Source organism: Labrus mixtus, chromosome 16, assembly GCF_963584025.1.
Source record: "Labrus mixtus chromosome 16, fLabMix1.1, whole genome shotgun sequence".
In the NCBI taxonomy this organism is placed as follows: Eukaryota; Metazoa; Chordata; class Actinopteri; order Labriformes; family Labridae; genus Labrus; species Labrus mixtus.
The window spans coordinates 5,466,625-5,484,457 of record NC_083627.1 but is presented as its reverse complement, the minus strand read 5'-3'; the positions used below and the strand labels follow the sequence as shown (position 1 = coordinate 5,484,457).

The following is a 17,833-nucleotide window of genomic DNA, read 5'->3' as shown; positions in this document are numbered from 1 at the left end:
GATGTAAACAAGCACACTGAATGAAGAGCATCTCGTAGGAGCAGAGTGGTCTGGCAGTATTTTGATTGAGAAAATGGAGATAAAAATGTACGTAGGTTTCAATGGCATATTGACCGGAGCAGTGTGTAACCACATTGAACACAGGCATGTTGATGTCAACCTGCAGGGGGACCGAAGCTTGCGGTGCTAGCAATGCTAATGTTAGCCACACTCACCAGCCATATTATATGGTTTAAGGGCAGAAACTAAATAAATTTAGCCAAAATTCTAAAATTTATTATTGATTTACTCTTTTCTTACCTTCAGACTACTCGGTTAGTCTGAGTTTAAATTCCCGTTCAACAGACGAGGAAATGAGTCGTCTAGCATCATGTGATGTTGATCAGTGTTGAATTTGTCTGTTCCAGATATTGTCTACAGGCCAAGTCTTCTCCAGTGCTCTCCTCAGATGTCTTCCAACGGCCTGTGGCATCAATATGAACTCCACTGTAATCAATGATTTTATGCAACAGTACAGTAACACACTTGCTCATACACGACTATGTTTCATCAGATTCCTTTAACAGTGAATCATTTTTAAACTTGTATCTAATCTTGAACTCATTTAAAGGCCTAAACCGTGCTTTGTAAGTGCCTGCAATATACTCTTGAACCCTTCAGTGGTGTGTTGAGTATTAATAGATGGTGCAGTGGTTACACTGTGACCACACTGATGCATGAGCAATGCTAACCATAATGGTATGAGTACTGTGTTATCAGGTAAGCCTTTGTACAGCGACTGTACGTCACAATCGAACTTTAAAACAATAACTGTAAAAGCATTTCAGAGTCTACAGTGTGGTAGTCACACAGGGCTAAAGTGATCGGTCTGAATGTTTAATAGTTAAGATTGATGTTAGATGAACATTTTCCCTACACAGATAATAATGTATGTACTGTACATTGATAACTATATGAAGCACTAATGCTAAAAGCCATGAATTAACATTTCTTTGAGAGAGATCTTTAAGCTTTGCCACCAGACCCAGTATTTGTATTTTTCACGACATATACTTGTTTTAATTTACGATTCTACTTTATAAAGCAACACTTGCAATCTATATCACTTTATTTTCATACTCTATATCCTTGCTTTGCATGATTTACTAACATTTAAAAGGTGCGGAAATGAAATATTGTATCCATTAAAGCATTTGTTTTCCTATTGCGTTTGAAAAGGTTTGAAGGATGTATTTTAATGAGGGTTGCCAAGCCTTGGTTAAAATGGTGTATTTATAATAAAAGGGTGACAAGGAATTTTATTGCAACACCTTACGCTATGTAAATAAACATGGAAATAAAATATTCACTCTCAAGTGTATTTATTAATTGATTGGCAAAACATGTTGGCTTCTAACGGAAGAAAATAGACTTTATATCAGATGATAGATTAATTGATATTAACATGGAAAACTGGTGTTGTTGCCTGTCCTTGAAGGTTGCATATTCTCCTCCTTTTCAACCAGTTTAAATAAGTCTCAGAGCTCCCCAAAACGTGAAGTTTCTTGTTCTAAATCCACTCTGATCCTGTATTTGATCATGTCTATAAACCCCTCTATTTCAGCCCTGCTCAGAACAGACTGTTTCTGTGTCTGTACCTTTAAATGTAAATGAGCTGTGTCTGACCACGCCCCCTCTTTGGGAAGGGCTTAGTTGGTTGGTTAGGGCTTTCTCATTCCATGACCTGTTGTTTACGATGAGAAGGCAGACTAAGAGGGCAGAACAAACACCTAGCTGTGGGAGTGTCACCCGCCTGGGGGAGGGGTTACTACCCTTTGTGATGTCATGAAGGGAAAATCTCCAAACGGCCTGTTTGAGCACACATTTTCTGAAAAGTGGAGCAGGCAAAAGATGGCGAGGACAGACTTTTCTTATAATTGGTAGGTTTGTAGACAGACTAGGGACATATATTAGTATTGAAAAACATGAAGTGGATTTTGCATAATATGTGACCTTTAAAATCATAATTCATGTTTTTTAAGTGGGCTTGTATGAGGTACTTATCAATATTGTATAAGTGTATCATGTGCAGTCAAAAAGAATCAACATGGTACCTGTTAGGAGAAGCCAGCTGGAGTTCCTTCACGAATGTACTGCTGTAGACGAGTTCACAAGAAACACCCACTAAAGCATTACATGTAACACAACCTGTCAGCTAAGTGTATGCTGCATCTGTGGATATTTCCATCCCTTTAACTCTGAAGTGTATTGACATAAAGACTAACGTTTTATACATTATACTGTCCTTATTGTATGAGAACTAACAAAGGTTGTTATATAAAATATAGTGATTCACTTTTACTTACAGTAAACCTTGATGTCTTACACAAAATCTATTCTCACTGAGGGCACCAGATGTGACTTTGTATCACACTGAACTTTCTCATGTGAAAGTTGTCTGACCAAGCAGCACAGCAACTAAACTCAAGTCCCTTCAGCTCTTGATTGGTCCCTGTATCTGTTTGGCAACGGGCCAGTAATATCAGACTTTCCCACACTTGGCAATGATACATTTTCATGCAAAGTTCAGTCGGGGTCACGAGTATGTATTTAATCGGGGGTGTCTATCTAAGGAGCAGATGTCAAAAGAGCAGATGTCAAGACAACCAAAATGCAGCCGGTGCAGACACCATGGCATCATTGTCCCGCAGAAGGGCCACACAAAGCTGTGCCCTTTTCTGAGATGTGACTGCTGGAAGTGTTGCTTGGTGGCGGAGAGAACAAGAATCCAGCGAGGACTCAAGAAATTCAAAAACGGAGAGCAATATCCGCGCGTCGACTCAACTTTCGGCGTGAAGAAACCTGCAGCTAAGAAAACACCTTGTGCGGCCTCGGGCACATCTGGATATCTGTGCCCCACATCGGGAGGGGTCCCGGTCCTGGAGCGGGACACCAACAACAACCCCTCGACACCTCTGGATCTCCGGAGCAGACCTGCCGAGGGACGACAGAGTCTGGCCGGTTTGGAGAGCAGGAACGGGCTGCCCTTCGCTTCAGGTGAGGGAGAGTCGTGCACCCCTTTTAGTAAGTTGATTATTATTTTGGGGGGGGGGGTTTAACAAACAAAGCAACTGAGATCATTCATATTACATGCTATTAGTTTAAAGCTTATTCATTTATAAGAAAAAAACATTTTTTCAATTCTAAATTTTCATTTTTTTTTGCGACACAAAAGAAAAAAAAAAGGGGGTAAAACAGACGACTGAAGATTCCATTGCAGTGATGTCATCATGGCCTATGATCGTGGGGTGAAGAAGGGGGGGGGGGGGTTCTGAAGAATACAGTCATACTTTTATACATAAAAACATGCAGCTTAAAGTGTTTCACAAAGGAACAGACAGGAAATTCATAGAAATAATTAAATAACAGAGAGACTAAAACAAGTAGGAAGATATTAAAATAGTTTATAAAATAGAGAAAACTTTTAATAAAATTAAATCAATCGGCTACAGTAGTAAAAATTGGAATAAGACAAAGTAAATACCAGAGTTTAAACAATACAAACATTGTAAAGTTAAACCTACATTTAAAGCCAGATTAAAAAGGTTTTTTCATTGACTTTTAAAAATGCATTTCTCATTACTTTGGATAAAAAATACCAGTAAGTATATACGTAAGAAAAATAGTACGTCAGTATTACTATAAATATTTACTTTAAAGATCAAAGATTTCTTAATAAGCTACATTTTTTGTGTGTAAGTTATTTAATTAAGTTGTATATTTCCATAAAAACGGATTCTAACCATATTAATAGTCTCAGGGTCTGGGGTTTCACTTTCTTAGATGTGGGGATTGGTTGCTTTTCTGGGTTTCATGTTATGGTTACAATAAAAACATTTCAAGTTAAGATGGACATAAAAAGCCTTTGAGGACAAACCAATGAACATTTTTTATAAACAAAACCATCAATTACTGAAGAAATTAAAGGCAAAGCGATAGACAGTCTACCTCCAGACGCCCCTATAACTAAAGTCTAACCTTTCCTTCCAGACTCTCCTATAACTAAAGTCTAACCTTACCTTCCAGACGCCCCTATAACTAAAGTCTAACCTTACCTTCCAGACGCTCCTATAACTAAAGTCTAACCTTACCTTCCAGACGCTCCTATAACTAAAGTCTAACCTTACCTTCCAGACGCCCCTACAACTAAAGTCTAACCTTACCTTCCAGACGCCCCTACAACTAAAGTCTAACCTTTCCTTCCAGACGCTCCTACAACTAAAGTCTAACCTTACCTTCCAGACGCTCCTATAACTAAAGTCTAACTTTACCTTCCAGACGCTCCTATAACTAAAGTCTAACCTTACCTTCCAGACGCCCCTACAACTAAAGTCTAACCTTACCTTCCAGACGCTCCTATAACTAAAGTCTAACCTTACCTTCCAGACGCTCCTATAACTAAAGTCTAACCTTACCTTCCAGACGCTCCTATAACTAAAATCTAACCTTACCTTCCAGACTCTCCTATAACTAAAATCTAACCTTACCTTCCAGACGCTCCTATAACTAAAGTCTAACCTTACCTTCCAGACGCTCCTATAACTAAAGTCTAACCTTTCCTTCCAGACTCTCCTATAACTAAAATCTAACCTTACCTTCCAGACGCTCCTATAACTAAAATCTAACCTTACCTTCCAGACTCTCCTATAACTAAAGTCTAACTTTACCTTCCAGACTCTCCTATAACTAAAATCTAACCTTACCTTCCAGACGCCCCTATAACTAAAGTCTAACCTTACCTTCCAGACGCTCCTATAACTAAAGTCTAACTTTACCTTCCAGACTCTCCTATAACTAAAATCTAACCTTACCTTCCAGACGCCCCTATAACTAAAATCTAACCTTACCTTCCAGACGCTCCTATAACTAAAGTCTAACTTTACCTTCCAGACTCTCCTATAACTAAAATCTAACCTTACCTTCCAGACGCTCCTATAACTAAAGTCTAACCTTACCTTCCAGACGCTCCTATAACTAAAATCTAACTTTACCTTCCAGACGCTCCTATAACTAAAGTCTAACTTTACCTTCCAGACTCTTCTATAACTAAAGTCTTAACCTTACCTTCCAGACGCCCCTATAACTAAAGTCTAACCTTACCTTCCAGACGCTCCTATAACTAAAATCTAACCTTTCCTTCCAGACGCTCCTATAACTAAAGTCTAACTTTACCTTCCAGACTCTTCTATAACTAAAATCTAACCTTTCCTTCCAGACGCTCCTATAACTAAAATCTAACCTTTCCTTCCAGACGCCCCTATAACTAAAATCTAACCGTTCTTCCAGATGCTCCTAACTTTGGTGAATTTGACCAGCCTCCTCCACCTCTGCCTTTTATCCACTTTCCGTTTTGGATGCCTGGTCATTACTCCGGCAGCTACGCCCTGTGTCCAAACTTCATGATCAACATGCCTCCGGGGCTTTACGACGACGCCCTCTGTGGACCCCTGATGTTCCCCCATTTCCAGCCAGGTGCTCTGTATAACCCGCCTCCGCCTGAGCCTGGACCTCCTGCTGTAAGTGTACGCTCTCCTTTAGCACTCCAGGCTACTTAAACGTAAACCTCTACTATAACTTTGTAAACATATAGAGGGATAGAGAGTGGGGAATGACATGATGGAAAGAAACCAAAGGTTAGGATTCGAACCCGGGTTGCCCGCTTGAAGGACTACAGCCTCCGTACATGGGGCGTGCTCATACTAACCACTAGGCTACCTGCGCCACACCATATGGATTTTTATTATTAATTGACTTGACAACAAAAATAGGTCCACAAACAAAATGTACCCACAGCAGCACTTACAAAGCAGCCCAAATCAGACCTGGCAACCCGGACCGTAATGTGTACACGGTGTTTTGACTTCTTAGTCGTGTTATGAACTACGAGGAGGTCAAAAAAATAATATCTATCCCGTGTTTGTTCAGTTGTCAGGATTGCAGGACGTCCTTCACCCGTCAGCCAGCTCTGCTCCAAGAGGCCCCCCAGGAGGTCAAACTCACTGAGACTCCTCGATGAAAGGAGGATAAGAAAGATAACAAGGGGACTATAAACGTTCATAGGGGGGTCCCTGATGTTCCGCAGTCATGTTCAGATTTTCCGCCATGTGAGTTTCTGCCCACTGTTTGTTAATTTTGGAAGTCAACTCAACTGCAGGTCGATTGTTATCGTCTTCAGTGTTACGTTTTCTTACATCAAAGTATGAGTTCAAAAGCAGCGTTAAAGATTAGCCCCAATTAGCAAATCATTCAGGAAACTTGAGAGGAAGTTGAATCCCTCTTTTTATTCTCATTGTGTTTGTTTATACTGAAAAATCTAAGTTTTTTCTTATTTTTCTACATATTTTTCTTTGCTTTGCTGATTGTTCATGATACTACTGACTGTCCATTAGGTGTTTATTCAATAACCTTATGAATAAATGTCACTAGTGCATCAATGTTATGGGTTGTTCTTTTTGTACCTAAACATAAACATAAATAAAATATACTTTTGAAGAAGCAATCACAATTCATTTTGCTTTATTTGTTTGTGTTATTTTTTGGTTAAAACATTTAATGACTATTTGATCAGTTAAATGGGAAATCGACTTGAGCTTGTATATTTCTCTTCTTGTCTTCTGACTACTCAAAGTGCTTTTACACCGCAGGTCACACCTACACATTCACACACTGACGGTAGAGGCTGCTGTGTTAAGACCATCAGAAGTATTCTCATTTACACACATTCACACGCCATCGACGAGGCAGCGGGAGCAACTCAGGGTTAAGTGTCCTGTCCAAGGACACATCGGACATGTTGCTGCAGGAGCTGGGGATCGACCCCTCGACCTTCCGGTTAATTGAGTGACAGCCGCCCCGCTAGTTAGCGATCTAGTCACAATCCAATATTTATTGTTTTGAAATTTAATTTCATATCAAATCTCATTGGTACTAACCTTCTCAGTCTGCTTATATTATTATTTAGATATTATTTATCTTATTTTTACCTCATTTTATTTTATCTTTTTACCTCATTTTGGTTGTATTGCACCGTGGGTCGGAGACAAACGCAATTTCGATTCCACTGTATGTCTGGCATATTTTGAAATTGACAATAAAGTTGACTTTGACTTTTGACTTTGACTTTATAGAGAAATAAACACAACAATAAAGCCTGCATTACAACTATCAAGGCATTAAAGTGTGAAGATAACTTTGTTTTTTAAATTATATTTTGTACTATTTGTCTGAGATGAAAAGGTAAAACTCCTCATAAATACTTAAAGTGGGCTTGAAAGTTTATTCCTCTGACTTTAGAGGAGAAGAAGTTTAAAGTGGCAGAAAATGTCCGACAAAGTTGAACTAAACCTTCTACTTGTATTATCCATAACAAGGACAAAGCAGCAGGGTATCTGGAGGACACTTCAGTACAAATCAAAGGTTTAAGTTTTTCTTGTGATTTTAGATCATTTTGGTGCTTTTAAAGATTTTGCACTTTGTCATAACGTCCACCAGGGGACAGCATAATCCAAATACTGTTAGACTTCTACACGACATAGACCACACACACGACCACCGCCGTCCTCATTCATGCACGGCCTGCTCACAAGGAAGTGTGGACAACAGTGAGGAATACAAAGGTAGAACTCCTTCCTGCATCTTATCCCATCTCCCTCTCTGAGTAAGGTCTTTCACTCGCTCTTTTGTAAAGCGCCTCGAGATAACACTTGTTATGAATTGGCACTATACAAAGAACGACTGATATGTTGACATAAGGCATGACAAGTTTATTTAGCACCCTTCAGAGTGCAGAGTGCATCACACAGGCACAAAGAGCACACATTTCTGCTGAATGCTTACACCATTTACACAAACAAGACATGTGTGCAGGATCAAAAAGTACACGTACACGTACACACAAGCAGAACAATAGAAGTGTGACATCTGTGTCGCTGCTTATCTTATCTTATCATTTATATGTCTGTAGTTGCAGTTTTTATGTCTGTTTAGGAGTGTTGTTGTATCATCTGTGTGTGTTGTTTCCTAAAAGCCTGACCAGGGACGAGGACGGGAAATGAGCCCTGACTAGAAGAAGTCCTATAAACGTTGCATTGGTCGCACTTTAACTAGATGCAACAATGCCTACATGACAAATAAACTGATAAATAAATAAACATACTGTAACACTAAAAAATGAGTCTGCAGCCTGGGGCCTCATTTTTTGATTCAGGATCTTAAACAGTTGTGGAGTACATTGTACATTTTATATGTTTAAGAGATCTTAATACCTGTCTGTGTTCTTCAGCAGACGACTCTGTTCATCCATCTGACCCTGTGCTCGTTGACTGTTGTTCCCTGATATTTGTCACCCGGGCGTCAGAGCTTTATAAAGACTAACAGGAGGAGGTGAACAGCAGCAACACAGCTCCACTCGTTCCTCTCCACGCCGGTGGGATTTCTCATCAGAGGGATTCCTGTTAACATCAGCAACTTCAAAGAGTTCACAAAGTGCAGCGGGCAAGAGGTGAGGAGTGTGTGTGTGTGTGTGTGTGTGTGTGTGTGTGTGTGTGTGTGTGTGTGTGTGTGTGTGTGTGTGCCTGTGTACTGCCTCATTGTGTGATCCTCTGAATTCCTGAGAACACTTTGACAAAAAGTTCCTTCTTTCTCTTTGTCTTACTTCCTGTCTTTATCCCTGCAGAATTCATGGTTTGTAACCACAGAGAACATCTTTGTTTGTTTGTTTGTTTGTTTATTTTAGCAGACTCTGTCACCATGATCTGGATCTGGGACCAGACCCTGTCACCATGATCTGGATCTGGGACCAGACTCTGTCACCATGATCTGGAGCCTTCACTCTAAAAGGTGTGTGACAATACATTTAAAAGTATAAGAACACAATGAGCTGCTTCCTGCCTTGTTGATGACTGTTGTTCGTTTGTGTACTAGCTAACACTTCATGCTAGCATCTTCTTTTAGGCACACTGAAGCTTCGAGCTAAATGCTAACACCAGTATGCTTACATGCCTATAATCTTCAGGAATGAAGAGCATGCTCCACAGACTTCATGCACAATGGATATGAATCCTATTTTTAAGATATTTTTTGCCTTTATTAGATAGGACAGCTGAGAGACAGGAAATGTTGGGAGGAGAGAGTAGGGGGACGACACGCAGCAAAGGGCCGAGCTAATACTTAGTGTAGTGACCAATTTTAACAAACCCAATATTGTTTAGAAAAGTCACTTGAGGGATGAATGTGGAAGCTTTCGGACGCGTGCTTAGCTCGAAGAAATTAACACAATCCGTTGATGATTTGATTTGGATATTTCAACCCATTTATTTTTAAACACTTCTTATCAAATAAAGGAAAATATGACGAACCACTACGTCTATAAATAAAACAAACAAATCCGCGTTGGATGCGTTTAACTCCGACAGGCTGACACGGTAAAAACTGTTTGCCTCCATTCAATCACCTGTCCCACCTCACCTGGAGCCTTGCCTTAACCACAGCATCCGCCCAGGCTACACATAGTGCCCAGTAGAGGGCCAACACACACAACCGCAAGGAAAATAGCATCACACAAAACAAACACCTCATTTGGTTCCAACACTTAGCCTTGTCTCAAGTTGGGCCTTTGAGCATAGAGGCATGCGATAACCAGTCAAAGACTGTATAAAAACATGGACGTCAACCGTTGGTTTCTGAAAGGCTTTTTTAGAAGCCCGTCCATGACGGTTGCCATATTGGAAATGCCGACTCTATCAAACTTTTGTACAACTTAACACAAAGCAAAGAGCCTTCACTTACAACGCAACCACATGCAGTCAGACCTGGACAAACTTGTCCCTTTAGCCGTGTGAAAAATGAACGGCCAAGACCATCATTCTGCCAAATGTAGACGAGATGTTAGAGTACAGGCACAGCTGGTACAGAACAGCAAACTGCTAAAAAAAACGGTTAGAGGTCTGGGCGTGAGATTTCCTTCTTACTTGTCAAACATTTGGTCAGAGTGCTGCTGATCATCTCGATGTTAAGATGAAGAAAAGAACAGACGCTTATTTTGGAGGACACCAAAAAAAATAAAAACTCCAATCAATCAGCACAAACTTCAAACAGCGTAAAGAAGTCATCACTGGAGTTTGAACCACAGAATGAGCTCAGCAGTGGTAACGCTTTAGAAAACAATATGAACCTCTTTGTTGGAAGCATCAACACCCCCCCCCCCCCCCCTCGCCTGCCTCGACTCACACCCTCAGGTATAAGAGGATCTCAGTCACTGCTGACAGGAGCTGTTTTCACTTTGTGAGGGGCGAGAACGCAAAAGGCAGCATTTACTGGGTGGGTTTGAAATCACCGTCACAGCCTTAAGAAATCCTCACTCCCTTATTGAAATTGCAACACAAACAATGGAACATTCACTCAATACACAAGCACAGATTTCAACCACGCCTAACATACTTCACTCAGACTTAAGTTGTAATATGTTTTATATAAAAACACAGAGCAGCACTGAAGCTCTGGCCTTTTCTACCTGGCAGTCTGCTTTTGTTTGTGTACAGTTTTTTGTGCTGCATGACTCCAGAATTATTTTGAATAGACAGTAATGACACTTGTAGAGACTGGTGCCTCATATTTTCTGAAACACAAAAGCAGTTCCGAGGAAATTCACAGCGTTCCTCAGGGAGGGCATGCCAAGTCCGTTATGAAACGTTGTAACTGGAAGTAGATAAGCTGCTTAGAGGGAACTGTTTTCTATTCGAGCGAGGCCTCAAGCTTCTGTGATTGTCCAAATATTTGGCAGAAATCTTCACTGCTTTATCTCTGCAAAGGTTGAGCAATGAATTCCACACTGAGCTGATGTCAACCCATGATGTACAAAAAGAACAGGATCTGGATACTTTGAAAAGACTTAGGTTTAAGGTTCTGTGTTTGTACAATGCTCAATGATTACAGAGACTTCCACTTCTATGATAACCTCTGTCATACTTAGTAAAAAAGTCTGCATAGGGGCTAACATAGAGCCTGTGCCTCCCCCCCCCCCCGCCCAAGATTTCCTGTTTCTAAAAATAAAGGCAAGAATAACCCGAAAATATCTTAAGATAAAAGTATGCATCAATGTGATTATGTGCAATGAAGAAAAGTGTGTCTCCTCTTTAATCTGCACCTCATCTCTATTGATGGATTCATCATAACTGAATTTGAATATAGCGCTGATTCATAAAAATGTTATCTGTAGACACTTCATAAAAGAAGAGGTCTAAACCGTGCTCTTTGTTAAAATGCAGTTAAAAGTCAGACTTCATATAAGAGTGAACAGAGCCACCCTGAGGTCACCCACTGGTTAAAGATCATCCTATTTGAGCTCCCAGTTTGAAATGTTGGCTGTCACCATCCTGAGAGGTCAAATTCAGTGACTTTAACAAGCTGAGGTAAAACCCAGCAGCCAGCTAGCAGCACTCACCAGTTATTTATTTATTTATTTAGACGACCTTCCACCTCTTTCTTGTGTAACTTTTAACCTGGATAAAATAAAAAGATTAATTATTTATTTATTTCTGCTGTAAAGTTTGGTTATTAAATATTGTGGTTCAAAGTGGCCATTTGAGGAACTGCAGTTTTTATGTTTTTTTTCTTCAGCCCTGGAGGTTACTGCTGGTTAAAACAAAGTTCACTTTTTTTTTTCTAAACAGTTGTGGGCTAAGGACATTAGTTGGCAGAAACGAAAGGTACTCAAGTTGAGTCAAGTACTGCAAAGTGTTGTGAGCCATAAAACAGGCCTACAGGCTGTGCAGGTCAAATGTCACAACAATTATACTTTAATAGCGTGCATGACTTTACTAGATTACAAACCAGTATGACTTGACATTTTACCAAAACTCTAAAACATAACCTTTTAGAGACACACCTAAAACTGATCGCAGCATGTTAACAAAATGCAGATCTGCGAGTGAGGGGAAATCTCCGCCCCGCTCACAATGTGCTGGTAGAGAAATCTGCTGAAGTGTGAAATTCAATGCTTTTCATTTCACTGAAAGTCACAAGAAGGTTCAAACACACTTCTCCGTTTTCTCTTTGGACACAATTTAATGAAGCTGTAAGTGCACAGATGATGCCTCTGAGCCAAAGATAACAGACACCAGCCTGCTGCGTGTCTGCTTTTCGTCGGGGCCATCGGTGCATGTTTTCATATTTGCAAGAAGCAATTCTTGTGAAATTCATTTAAAAGAGAAAATAATCTCATCAGAATTATTTTTAGCTTTTGTTGGCAGGAATGTCAGGAGATTAGACAGTTATGAAAGATATGTGTGAAATCTTTTTTATGCACACTTTCTAAAACAATTTGCAAGTTTATTGACCGTTTTTTCATCTCTGCACTGGAGACAAGTTAACATTAGAAAATATGTTTCAGTATAATCTAGTTTGAAGCATCTTTCTTACTGCTGAAAAATGACACCTCATTATCTGATTGACTAGATGAAATCTAACACAGACTTGATTCATGTACAAAAGTTATTTTGGTTTCTTGGTAAACATATTTGAAAAGCTTGTGATGGCAGATTGAAAAAGAAAGAGAGTGATGTTTAATAAAAGTAATAAAGGAGGCAGAGCAGCTTCTTCCACAGAACCGACAAGATATGTGAGGTCTCTGCAGAACAATAGGACGCCTACATGCCAAAGAAGACACACCTCATACTGTATGCTGGACGCTTCTCTGAGATAAATGATCATCGAAGGTTTTGAATCTATAAAATGTCATCTGTCAGAACATAAAACTCGTAACTCCACATTACTGGTGAAATATATTGTGAATAGATTTTAATCTGCACGATGATGAGAGTACTTTTTTTTGGGATGTATTTGCAGATGAAATTTAAAAGAGAAGATAATCTGTAAATCTTTTTTATGCACACTTTCTAAAACAATCTGCAAGTTTATTGACCTTTTTTTTCATCTCTGCACTGGAGACAAGTTAACATTAGAAAATATGTTTCAGTATAATCTAGTTTGAAGCATCTTTCTTACTTTCTCTGCTGAAAAATGACACCTCATTATCTGATTGACTAGATGAAATCTAACACAGACTTGATTTAGATCATTTTCTTTTATATTTAGCATGTACAAAAGTTATTTTGGTTTCTTGAGTATTTTTTTTAAAACCCAAGAACGTTTTCCACTCAGTAAACATATTTGAAAAGCTTGTGATGGCAGATTGAAAAAGAAAGAGAGAGTGATGTTTAATAAAAGTAATAAAGGAGGCGGCGCAGCTTCTTCCACAGAACCGATAAGATATGTGAGAGCTCTGCAGAACAATAGGACGCCTGCATGCCAAAGAAGACACACCTCATACTGTATGCTGGACGCTTCTCTGCAGCGAAACAATCATCAAAGGTTTTGAATCTATAAAATGTCATCTGTCAGAACATAAAACTCATATTTCAATAAGAAATCATGATAAGATGTGTCTGCTATAGTCTTAAAAACTTAGACTGGCTACACACTTGTCCAAATAATCTTTAAGTGTGAGGTTTCAATATGATTATTTTACTGCCCCTGATCGAGTCATATCCTCCCCCTCTAACTGTAAATCTCATAGAGCGGGTTTCCTCCGACTGACGACCTACAATAGCCAATAAGAGTGAGCAGACCGGAAAGTGTCACCAGCCGAATGTTGCGTACTTCAACAACTCACCTCCAGCTTGCACTACCAAGTGTAAAAGCCGCGCCTATACCGTTTAATCATCCAGAATTTCACTTAGATGATATGATACTTAGATATGTACTTAGCTTAGCATTAGTCACGTCTTCTTCGGTCTATCATCATAAGCTAAAGGGATAGCATGGGTCACATTTGAACCAGGAGTAAAGTGTAGAGTCTGTACAAAATGTACAAAGCTGAAAAGTTGTCATTTCTTTCAACTGTTCAAAAAAAAACCACCACTTTGAAGTTTGCTAACTTTGCCAACTTGTTAGCAAAGTCAGCCAGAAGAAGGTCCAGTGGTAACAAGTAGAATCAGGCCATATAGCCACATTTATCCATCATTAAATCGATTCTCCCTCGGTGTTTGAATACTTGGGACAAGGACAGAAGTCCATTAAAATGTCCTTATCGAGCTGTAATCGTATAGCTCAACTTGACCCTATCCCCGAGGGGAAACTCTGGTCCTAAACTCTGTCATTGAGAGACATGCTTCTCACACACACACAGGCTTGAATCACATGCATGCACAAACAGGAGCTGTGGACATGCATTAGTGGAGAGCGCCAGAGCTGTCGGAGGTTTGACTTTACACATCAGGATACATTCAGGCATTTCAAGTTATTATGGTAATCCTCCGGTTACTGCAGGTTGTTTCTGCTGGAGTCGTGTGCCAATGTAAAATCATTTAGGTTTTTGTATCAGTAGTGTCTTTGCATACGTCCTTTAGACCTTTAAGATGAATGTTTTGCATAGCTTATATTGTTCCTGGGGTTGTATAAATCGACCTGTCAGATGACCTCGGGGTCTGTGTATATGTGGAGGTGTGTCCAGTCACATGTTCATGTCTGGTGAAGAGCGAGGACCCGAAACGTTACATGATTATCATAATAATACATTCGTTTTATAAAGCGCTTTTCTGAATACTAAAAGACGCTAAAACAACCAAAAGCAAAAAACAAAACAAGAACGACGAGGACAGAACAACGAAGGAGTAATGTAAGGGGGGGGGGGGAGTTAGTGGTTGTAGGCAGTGTTGAAGAGATGAGTTTTTAGGGATTTCTTGAAGGTGGAGCGTGAGGGGGAGTCTCTGATGGTTTTTGGGAGTGAGTTCCAGAGGGTAGGAGCAGCAATAGAGAAGGCCCTGTCCCCCCAGGACTGATAGTTTGCCCTGCAGGGGTGATTAACTTCAATTTAATTGCAGCAGCTTCCGGTGTGCGATTTGTTAGTTCTGACGTGCATTCCTCCTCTGTTGAGCTCTTCTGACATGTGTGGCTAAGCGGTGTTCAAACAGCTCGGTGTCAGCGTGCTCAGCCGGTATAGAAGCTGTCGGGACTTTTGTTCCCTGTGCTGATGTGTGTGAGGTGGCGTCTGGGCGCGCCTGAGATAACACCTACTGATAAAAACCTGTCCAGTGTGCTCCAGGAATGCAGAAAAAAACACATTAAAGATACGCTGCCCTGGTTAAAGCCACGGATGATTTCAACACCCTAATGAGTGTTTCTGTAAGGATCAATCCAGTAAATCCTTCAGGCGGGAGAAGGGTTGAGCAGGATTTTGCCCTTGGATCTATGAAATGTGTGCGTTAATATTGATTTTTTTTAGATCTTTAGAATACATAACACTCAGTGCTGGTGTTCAGTCTAACAGTGATACCTATGGAGACGTGCTACTGGCTCTGTGCATGACTTGGAGCATCATGTGATCAGGGTTATTCATCTATCCAGATACACTTCCTTTGTTTTACATATTACCAGCGTTCTGTGTAATCATAATAATAACTTTTACCTGGAAAATATCCTCGTTTGAGATGCAGGATTTATTTTCCAAGAGAGTCTTCGGGCCGAGACTGCAACATGAAAGTTTCACATAGACAATAAACAGGAATGACATGGATCAACAAATCAGAAGTGTTTAGCGGAGAAAAATGTGCATGCAGTCGTCGAATGATCCTTTATCTCTCAAAGCAGCCAAATCATCTAGTTTGAGGAATAACAAACATGATGAGAGCGTCGGATCTAAAGCCGCAGCTGCTGAGAGTTTTGATAGCAATCAAAGTGCTTCACTAACAAACAGGACGCTCATTAGGTGACGCATAAGAAACCCAAACACTAGTCCAGACACACCGAGACAGTACAAACGTACAACAAAAAGCAGGAGGGGGGGGGGAATTTAAAAACACAGAAAGAAGAATAAAAATGGTTAAAACAAATCAAATTAAAATAAGAAAGGGGTCATTTTGAATGCAAACATATAGAAAAAAATCCATTTATTATCTATACCGCTTTTCCTGTTCGGGGCTGGGGGGGTGTCTGGAGCCAATCACAGGGCTGACAGACAACCAGCCACTCACATTCACACCTATGGGCAATTTAGAGTCACCAGTTTACCTAACGAGAATGTCTTTGGACTGCGGGGAGGAAGCCGGAGTACCTGGAGTACATGCAGTCACACAGAGAGGCTCCTGTCTGACGATTTAGAAAAAATATTCAGTGAAAATATAGATGAAAAAAAAGCAACAGAAGGGAGAGACTAATTTTTGAGTTTCCGTTTCATGTCGTCAGATCTGGTCCTGTCGTCACTTGTTCAAGAGTTGAGTTTAGGGTTCAGGATTAGAGTCATCATTTGAATTAAGTTTACATAAGAGACACTGTTTGGAGAGCTCAGGTAAGAAAGTATTTAGTCAATAAAGTCTTTATGATTATGATCTATGTTAACAAATAGAAAACCTGTAATCTTCATCTTTAGAAAGGCGGACAGATACTAATGAGGGGAGGTATTCAGGGGCTCTGTGAGCAGAGCGAGGCGTGGTGCCAAGTAGAGCGGACAATGGAAACGGTATGAAAAAAAACATTCCTGGCTCGGTGCAGGAGTCGACGGCAGCCTGGGAACAAAGTGAGCAATATCCTGCAGGAGATTTGACAAGGAGTAGAGCGAAAAGGAAGAAATGTTGTGCTCATAAGTGGGCGACGAAAGATTTATGGCGAGGGTGGTGTGCAGAAAAGTGGCATGGAAGGAGTGACTTTTATTATACTCACCTGTTTCAGTCATTATGCTTTGACTTGAAATGTAAAATACACAGTGTACACACAGAGAGGCATTCAGATGTATGAAAGTATTACAGGAATACTCCCCCCCCCCCCCCCCCAGGTATTCACCCCCCTTCTCCTTGAAAGGTCACATAAAATACACTTCACCATGTTTCTCTAACACTAATATGTGTCCCTAGTCTGTCTAAAAATAACACAATTGTGAGAAAAGTCCATCCTCTCCGTCTTCTGACTGCTCCACTTTTCAGAAAATGTGTGCTCAAACAGGCCGTTTGGAGATTTTCCCTTCATGACATCACAAAGGGCAGTAGCCCCTCCCCCAGGTGGGTGACACTTCCACAGCTAGGTGTTTGTTCTGCCCTCTGAGTCTGCCTTCTAACCGTCAACAATAGGACATGGCGCGAGAAAGCCCGAGCCACCCAAGCCCTTCCAGAGAGGGGGCGTGGTCAGACACAGCTAATTTACATATTTAAAGGTACAGACACAGAAACAGCCTGTTCTGAGCAGGGCTGCTAAAAATAATTACAGGATCAGAGTGGATTTTTATTACATTATATTTTAGGGTCTTTTACCTGCTTGAATTGCCACTATACAAATAAAGATTGGATAATTGAGTATAATATGTGACCTTAATATAAAGCCACTCTGTCGTGTTATTTTTCAATAAGTCAGCACCTCAGCTATAAATCTTGATAAGAGTAACGGCATACCGCAACGATGACTTAGTGCTCACTGCACTACTTTACGAGCATTTCATCCGTATCCTAACACCATCACCATATCAATCTAACTTTTATTATCATTATTATAACTGTTTATGTTCTCTGATTATCGACTTCAAAGGCTACAATTTACCTTATCAGTCCGTATGACACACACTTTTATAATTATTTATGTAGCTTCTAGTTGGATCTGTTCTTGTTGCTTCTGAAATTAAAGAGACAAAACGAACACAGACTCAGCAGACGGCTCTTTGACATGAGTCTTGTTCTGCTCGAGATCTCTGCCAGCTTTTCCTCTCGACTATTCGTTTGCTAAATGGTGCCAAGTATTTAGCTCATGGTGCATT

General features: G+C 40.2%; 2 protein-coding genes and 1 long non-coding RNA gene across 20 annotated transcripts in view; 2 read left to right on the top strand and 1 right to left on the bottom strand.

Moving 5' to 3' along the window:
• pleca (plectin a) overlaps positions 1-1,355 on the top strand; it is a 111,473-nt gene extending 110,118 nt beyond the window's left edge. For all 18 annotated transcript variants that reach the window (XM_061060501.1, XM_061060503.1, XM_061060502.1 and 15 more), the window contains one exon: positions 408-1,355. The gene's annotated coding sequence lies outside the window, so the exon portion shown is untranslated. The remainder of the gene's footprint in view (positions 1-407) is intronic.
• Positions 1-17,833, bottom strand: part of LOC132990656 (uncharacterized) — a 316,893-nt gene that overhangs the window by 183,946 nt on the left and 115,114 nt on the right. The window lies entirely within an intron of this gene.
• LOC132991677 (doublesex- and mab-3-related transcription factor C2-like) lies at positions 2,395-6,097 on the top strand. The gene is made up of 3 exons (XM_061060522.1): positions 2,395-3,036; positions 5,326-5,555; positions 5,965-6,097. The coding sequence occupies exons 1-3, from the start codon at positions 2,544-2,546 to the stop codon at positions 6,040-6,042; spliced, it is 801 nt and encodes a 266-aa protein (XP_060916505.1). The 5' UTR covers positions 2,395-2,543; the 3' UTR covers positions 6,043-6,097.